Source organism: Anopheles aquasalis, chromosome 2, assembly GCF_943734665.1.
Source record: "Anopheles aquasalis chromosome 2, idAnoAquaMG_Q_19, whole genome shotgun sequence".
NCBI lineage: Eukaryota > Metazoa > Arthropoda > Insecta > Diptera > Culicidae > Anopheles > Anopheles aquasalis.
Genome location: NC_064877.1, coordinates 68,300,647 through 68,308,146, shown reverse-complemented (window position 1 = coordinate 68,308,146; position 7,500 = coordinate 68,300,647). Strand labels below are relative to the sequence as shown.

Genomic DNA, 7,500 nt, shown 5'->3' with positions numbered 1-7,500 from the left:
TTTGCAGAGCGGCCATTGCACTTGATGCCAACATGATCAACAGACAGAATATGGACGTTTCGGGCGATCTGCTTGCCGTAAGAGCTACAGCATTGGTTGCTATTGATAGATAGATTTGAACTCATTTGATGCTTTCTTTTATTCACTAGAGTCACCAAGGGGTATACGATCGTCTGTACGGATATGGTCCACTTCGAAGCGTCTATCCGAAGCGTGCACCAACTGGCTTTACCGGGATGCGAGGACGAAGAGTTCCTTCTGGATTCAATGGTAAGCGCTACAGTAGACTAGAGCGTCTCAAACTCGCAGTCTTCCATATTATTTTGTATTCATTGTCATATGCAATTTGATAGAAATGTAGATATTTGTTTTATTAACCAAATTTCCATTATAAATCCCTGAAAGTATGCAATTTTACTGGTTACTTGGCGCCTCCATCATCGGGTTTCGGAATCGGAGCAACATAATTTCGTTTTCCCGGTGCGGTGACCAGTTTTGAATTTACCTTTACCTTTCTGCCCACTAACACTGGCATCGGTGGTGGTTTTTTGAATCACCAACGCAAAATTTAATACTATCATGCACCTTCAAATTATGTGATGAAATGGCCCGCGTGCTGGTTGATACTTTAAACTGCTGCCCGCATGCTAATATGAGTTTGAGACCCTTGGTCTAACCTAAAGAATTGGTTGCTCTTTGTTTTCTAGGCGTCCGCGGCAAAAAGTCGGTCTCGGTGTACAGCTGGAAGAACAGCGCGATCGAGGGAGGAAACCAGAAGTCCTTCAAAGATGGCAAACGGGCACCGTCGGGATTCTTAGGTAGGATGCATCGCCAACACTCGCTAGGAAGATCATCATCATCATCATCATCTTCTTATGTTTCTTTTCTTCTTCCCTTTAGGAATGCGCGGTAAGAAGAACTTCGATGTGGGTCCAGATCAACGATGGAGGATGGACGATCTGGTGAGTGAAGCTTCAAGTATAGGCTGGCCACACATTGTTTTTTCGAACACGATTTACATTTCTCTTCGACAGATCGATAACGAGCAGCTAAAAGAGTATCCGAATTACCTGATACTGGATCCAACGATGGGACCATCCCTCCACATCAACTCCTCTCCACCGAAGCGAGTTCCGAATGGTTTCATGGGGCTCCGCGGAAAGAAGGTTAAAAGAAGGGCGGGAAGGAGGATCTGAATGGGATACGAGAGTTATGTTTATCTTTATCGCACTCTACAGGACTGCTGCTAAATGTGCACGGAACCATACAGACACACAATAACAACACACACTGGCTGGGAAGGACCGCCGATGGAACCGCGAGTACACTCTCCTCCTAAAGTACCCTCGATGGAACGCAAATACTGGCAAACCATGCGTGTAAGCGTGTATCAATAATAACCTCCTAATTATCGTCTACTGGTCGGGCATCTGCTGTTAAACATATCATCGTGGTCATCATTATCAGTGCTGGGGTAGTGTGTAAGCGTTATTGCAGCTCTGCAGCGGCGGTTCGGTCGATCAAAGAAAAAAGAAAACACCGATCGCTTGCGCCGAACGCTGGCTCGCAAAGGCGAAACTACAAAACACAAAGTATATATTTAAAACTGGCTTCTGGAAGAATTATAGCACTGTTCAAACTAAACAGCAGTGGCACGAGCAGTGGAGTTTTCATCCGTACGCATCCGAATGCTGGGGAAAACAATCAAATGCCAGAAACCAAGGGGTTAGGCATTTATTTGAGAAAGCTCTTTTTTTATTTAGCTCTTTTCCTAGACCGTCGCTTTGTTTACCACATTGGTCGTGGCGATATGCTGTCGAGATACACGGATGGCAACACCTTAGCAAGTTGTTTGAGCTCCTTTACCGCGTATGCAGAGATCACACCTTCCTCTGTTGTTTCCTGTTGAACCCTCCTCCAGCAGACCATTTTCTATTCATTTTCTTTCATCGAGTGAAATACGAATATATAAAAAATCACGGATATACACAGAAATCAAATGTCTTCTTTATATAAAAGAACTTTCAGGACTGTTTGTGAACTAATACACTTTTATTCTACTTCATCTCAAGTCGTTACACTTGATTGTTCTTTCCGTCGCAGCACGCAGTTAGTCCGACTCAAAACACTATTCCAATTCCCGGATCATCATTCTGGAGTAACTCAATCCATCTATACTGTCTTTGAACCGCCACCAAAACATTGATTTTTGATCGGGAGAATTCACGTACCGCCCGTTTAAATTTGAAAAAGGATAACACTCTTGCCACCATGCACCTTCGTGCCGTTGAAAACATTCTAGAGACATTTCATTAAGACGGTCTTTCGTTGAAAACTTTCGACCCTTGCTTCTTCTCATTGCATCGCCAGCAGTCCCACTATACGATCCGAGATTCTTCAGGACATATCCTTCACTTTCACTCCCTATTTCGAATCCATCATACAGCGCGAACTTGTATTCTCCACTAAAGTCTTTCAATTCAACAATCAGCTCGTGCTTACGGGCCTTTGTCATCTGATGAACTTTCTCCAAACCCAACCAAAACTCTTTTTTTAAATCACCAAACCCGTCGCGGAACTCATTCCAACCACGGTAGAAATCTAATGAGCCATCGTACCGGTACTGGATCATGATCCATCCACCACCGTACGATCGCTGCTCACAAAAAACTCTGAACGGTTCACTACTACTGTTTGCACGGATTAGATATGTTCCCGAGGCAGTCGATGAAGGCAGCACATCTTTGCAAGACGACGGTAAAACATTGTTCTGAATTGCTGGCACCCGTCCGACAGCTTGATCGAGTTTTTGTAATGCCCCTGCTTCCGTCTCATGAGTTCGATTTTGCAGACCGGTTACATTAAGCACGAAATAACCGTCGAGATTCTGAAGCGTGGCACATATTTCGTTCAAGCTTTTGTTTTGGTTGGATCGAAGTTCGTTCAACGAAGCAGCTACCTTTTTTTGGTCCGATTTCTGTTCCTTGACCTCTTTCTCTATTTTCTGTAGCCTGCCATCTGTCTTCTGCAATTTGTGTTCTATTATTTCTAACTTGGACAGGATCAGCTCTAACCCGAATCCAAGCATCCCATCCATTGAATACTTAACATTGTCCTCACACTCGGCACCACTATCACCTGCGCCAACACAGAAAACTGAACAAAACACGATTAATCCAACACGCAGCTTCATTTCGGGAACACACTTTGGAGCACTCAACGGCAACTAGGAGTTGAATCAAACCAACGCCCCTGAGCAGTTCGGAACATCTATTTACACTTGATTCAACGACTGCACCATGGCACTGATGTGATAAGGTTAAATCGAGTGAGAGCAAACGTGATTTGAGCTACAACCACGGTTTTGCGTCGACTGCTCCCATCTTTCCGTCTGATAAGCCAATCGATTTGCTGCTCCGGCTTGTCATGAGCGGCCCATGCGGCCCCTATTTGGTTGATAAGCACCTCGCTGTGTTAATCACATTATTCATTGCAAAAACATTCGACTGGTGAAAGCAACATTACACTCGATGCATACGAACGCCCTGCGGGCAATAAACATGGAGGAGTTAAAGTCATGTCACTTTGCTTCTTTTCAATGCAGGCGATTAGGTTGTATAGTACGAGCATTAAATACATTTAATAGCGCTAACATAATATTAATTCAAACAGTTTCCGTTGCTTTAGCGATCGTGATTGGGCTGCATACACTTGAGCATAAAAAATGTAAAAATATAAGTTTATCCAGGTAAATTTGATCACACTATGATCAAACCGGGTTCGTCGCTTCAACGGGCAAGTCTTTTGAATCGGACCAAAAACGGTTGGACGATTTGTTTGCAGAAAACTATCTATCTATACATGCTTTTGCGAATGTCTTAATACACTGCAACTTTTCAAGTATATTTGGTCGTATTTTGGAGACGATTTGTTACAAATTTTAGCCCCCCCCCCCTCTTTAAGGCGAGTGTTCTGGTGAGTTTGATGAAATGAAAGCTAGTAACACTACCAAAAAGCTACTTTTATCGAGACTAGAAATACACCCATCAATTTCGATAAAAAGATATTCTTTTTTGTGTCTTAACTACATCGATGAACCGAGAAAGGATTAAAAAACATCGCAGGACATTAACAGCGCCAGCTCACAGCGCCCTACACCGGTGAGTAGCAGAATTATTTCATTGTAGCATGATGGCATTTGTAAGGCTCAAAAGGATATGCGGAAAAGCTGAGGGAAATTTTGAACGTGGAACGGAAACGGAAAAGTCATGGGAAAACCCATGGGAAAACCAGTTTTCGAGGCCCAAGAGAGTAGTATGGAAAAGATTCGTTTGATCACTCTTTTACACCGTATCGAGAGGTCACAGAATCAGAATCAAGCCTTTGCTATTCATGATCACGGGCTCTCTACATCGTCGATGCAGCAAATTTACAGCAACTTAAAACGTTGAAATTGAATACACAAATTAAGGGGTTCTCCAAAAAACATTACTATAACCGCAACGAAGAATATTCTCTAAACCAAACTGAACGATTGCACCATCAAATGCATGGAGGAACAACTCATGATTTCTTTCATTTTTTATTACAGATCGTGTAATTCATAAAGGCACCTTAATATTTTTTGCAATCTGATTTTAAATTCATCCTTTTATTTAACTGGATTATATTAGGGCTATTCTTTCTTTGTAATCGCCTCAATAATTCATTACCTTCCGAACTCTCGAGAGGACTTGGCTTATTTTTATTGAAACATTTGATTAAAAAAACGCTGTTTCTCATAACTTTGTCAGGAAATTGAAGTTCTTACCTCAATTACGCCTTCATGATAATTTATGCTCTATCAGACCCCTTCTTAGTTGAAACAGTATTCCTCAAAATTATCTTTTGTTTCTATGCCGTCCACCAAAGAAGTTGAGTGTATTCGAGAAGTATCGTTAGTACGTCGCAGTGTCAACGGCTCGCGATGCGGAATCGAAGGGAGGTGGAATCAAGTATTTAATGCTTTCGTTTAAAGTTCCGAAATGAATGCCGCTTTCATCTGCACTTGGAAAATGCGAAGGATAAGGTTAAAGGAAGCATTTTATTCCCCCATCTGAGAACATAATCGTTGTTATGAACGCTGCATACTGAAAATAAAGTAACGCTTACATTTTTTCAGCTTTGTTCTTTCATTCACAGTAAATTGAATTTACTACAATTCCAGTAGAGAAAGTAATACACATTTTTTTAGATAAACCGTTCTTTTTAATGTATTTCGTATACGTGTGGATCGGGTAAAATATGCAACAAAAACGATAAAATCATGCTCCCTACCATAACCGTATTGTCGCAGTACAATGGTCGTTCTGTGATCATTTCCTTTAGAAGTGCATCGACCTACCTACCAAGAAGCATTCCACCCATCACCCCATAAGCAACTCTCTCTCTCTCTCCTTGGCCTTGGGCCTTGCGTCGAGTGTCACAACTTCTTTCCTGCAAATAGTAAAAGCTCACGAGCAATTTCCGTTCGACTGGCGGCAGGCAGGCTGGGAGGCATGGTTGGTGGTCCCTCCCCGTTTTTCTCATTGTCCCGTTGGAAAATGGCTGCCCACCTCCCCCCGAAATTTCTATTCCATTAATTTATGTATTACCTTCACAGCTCCATTATGGGCGAACCGGGTGCCCGAATGTTTTCGGGATCATAGAATCGTTTATTGTTATGAAGGTGGTGGCGGCGGTGGCGGATGCAGCCAGCTCGTCTGCTGCACCACGCGGCACTCGGATGATGCTACGAGCCGGTTGCGCTACCGGATGCGGACCAGAATTATTCAAATAGTTCTGCAACGCAATATGTACTCGTCTCGTGTGCGCCATTTCCTTTAAAGGCAGCATCGTTGACGCTAATCCAGGATGCTGGGGAGAGAGAGAGTGAGGAAGAGAAAGGTGGGGGGGGGGCAAGCCAAACCCCTCGCTCGATTCTGGCTCGATTATGAATATTAAATTCAATTCCACGCCACCCGCTAGCCCGATGCCAAAGCAGCAGCACGTGTACCGATGGTTTTGATGGCTTCGTTCGGCTCTTCGAGAGTGGCTGCCTACTACCACTACCAGCTGCCAGCGGCATTTTAATTAGATCATGAAATTGATTGCTCCTCCATGGTTCTCGCATGCGCTGTTAAGCGACGCGAGTGTAAATATCATATTTATATCGTAAAACTCGAAAACCAACGCGCTGCTCTGGCAAGCTTCACGCCCTAAGCCTTTCATCCGGCAAATTTAATGAACATTTTTGACTGCATTCACGTACCGAATGTCAATATTAATTACTGCAGTTTCGAAAAATTGGCGAAAAAGGCAGCCCAAACTCGCTCCTACTTTTCCTGCAAATAATCTTTTCCTTTTATTGCCTCCATCGGTAATGGAATACTAAACGAAATGCGCTTATGTGAAAGCGACCTCGTGGCGTATTTATTGTTTTCCCCTCCCCAAACAAAGCTCAGCCATCAGGATAAGCATCGCATTCTAGGATGAATTTCACTTTTCACTGTACACTACCCGAAAGTAGTGATCCTCGCGCCCGAGTGTATGTGTCAACGGAGGCGGCGTGTACTGACACCCCTCGGGACGGGAGCGATGTGGCCATTCATCACGTGTCGGAATGGTGCTGCACGCAGTATCACGTGTATATGTGTGCGAGTGGATCCTGTCGTGCTATCCGTTCAGTAAAACTTAAAAAAAAAACACAAAAAAAAAGCAAATCGAAAAGCAGCTGCAAACGGTTCTGGTGCTCGTGGAACTAACTTTTTCATCCGTTGTCACTGTTGGGCTGGGGCAGCATATGGCCACCGGACCTTTCCTCCACCCTCCAGGCTAGACCCCGTTGCTGTGCGCGCCATAGCACGCATCCGGATCCGTTTTTCCGTGTTTTTCCTCCACTTTTTTGTGTGTGCTTTAAATCGGACAAATGAAATATACTTTCCGTTTGCTAATAATCTTCTTCACTGGAACTGAGTTCTGCATGCGTGTGCTTCTGTGTGTATGATATTCCTGAGATTTTTTTTTCAGATGACGCAAAATGGCGGCGGTCCAGTATATGCTTTTCAACGCAGAGTGGCGAAGCACGTGACCGGGTCATTGTTTTCACCTTTGCTAGGCGAGTTCGCGGTCAAACTTTAAATTTGAACAGTGGATGAGTCTTTAATGAAGCAACCATTCGAGATTGCGAGTTGTGGTGTCCTGGTGTCCATCAACAGCTGAACTTTTAGAGGTCCTGGACAACTGGAACTATACTTTATTCAATCTAGTACAATTCTTAAACTAATTGGCAACTCGATCCTCTAAAAATATGCTTTTGAGTACAATTTATTGGGCAGCCTATTTAAAAAAACACATAAAGACCTCTCGCCCAATCAAGTCGCCTGTTGATGCTGACTCGAAAACAAATTGAAGTGATTATTACTCCTAAGTAGCTCCTCAAGTTAGTACTACGCCGAGGAAGACGAGTTCACAGCTTGACGC

The 7,500-nt window shown here is 43.5% G+C and overlaps 2 protein-coding genes across 3 annotated transcripts in view; one reads left to right on the top strand and one right to left on the bottom strand.

Moving 5' to 3' along the window:
* The window catches only part of LOC126580716 (uncharacterized), a 6,816-nt gene extending 5,167 nt beyond the window's left edge, over positions 1–1,649 (top strand). For both annotated transcript variants that reach the window (XM_050243936.1, XM_050243933.1), the window contains exons 4-9: positions 8–77; positions 150–270; positions 708–818; positions 901–962; positions 1,035–1,166; positions 1,239–1,649. In XM_050243936.1, coding sequence (XP_050099893.1) covers positions 8–77; positions 150–270; positions 708–818; positions 901–962; positions 1,035–1,166; positions 1,239–1,250 — 508 coding nt within the window. In that variant the 3' untranslated portion in view covers positions 1,251–1,649. The remainder of the gene's footprint in view (positions 1–7; positions 78–149; positions 271–707; positions 819–900; positions 963–1,034; positions 1,167–1,238) is intronic.
* A 447-nt stretch (positions 1,650–2,096) lies between these two features.
* On the bottom strand, positions 2,097–3,215 carry LOC126569305 (fibrinogen-like protein A). Its single transcript, XM_050226287.1, has one exon. It carries the CDS (start codon positions 3,191–3,193, stop codon positions 2,129–2,131), a length of 1,065 nt encoding a protein of 354 aa, XP_050082244.1. The 5' UTR covers positions 3,194–3,215; the 3' UTR covers positions 2,097–2,128.
* Between the last annotated feature and the right edge of the window lie 4,285 nt (positions 3,216–7,500).

Bases quoted from the DNA above. Each gene is read 5' to 3' on its own strand.
- LOC126569305 (XM_050226287.1), bottom strand. From the start codon at position 3,193: ATGAAGCTGCGTGTTGGATTAATCGTGTTTTGTTCAGTTTTCTGTGTT.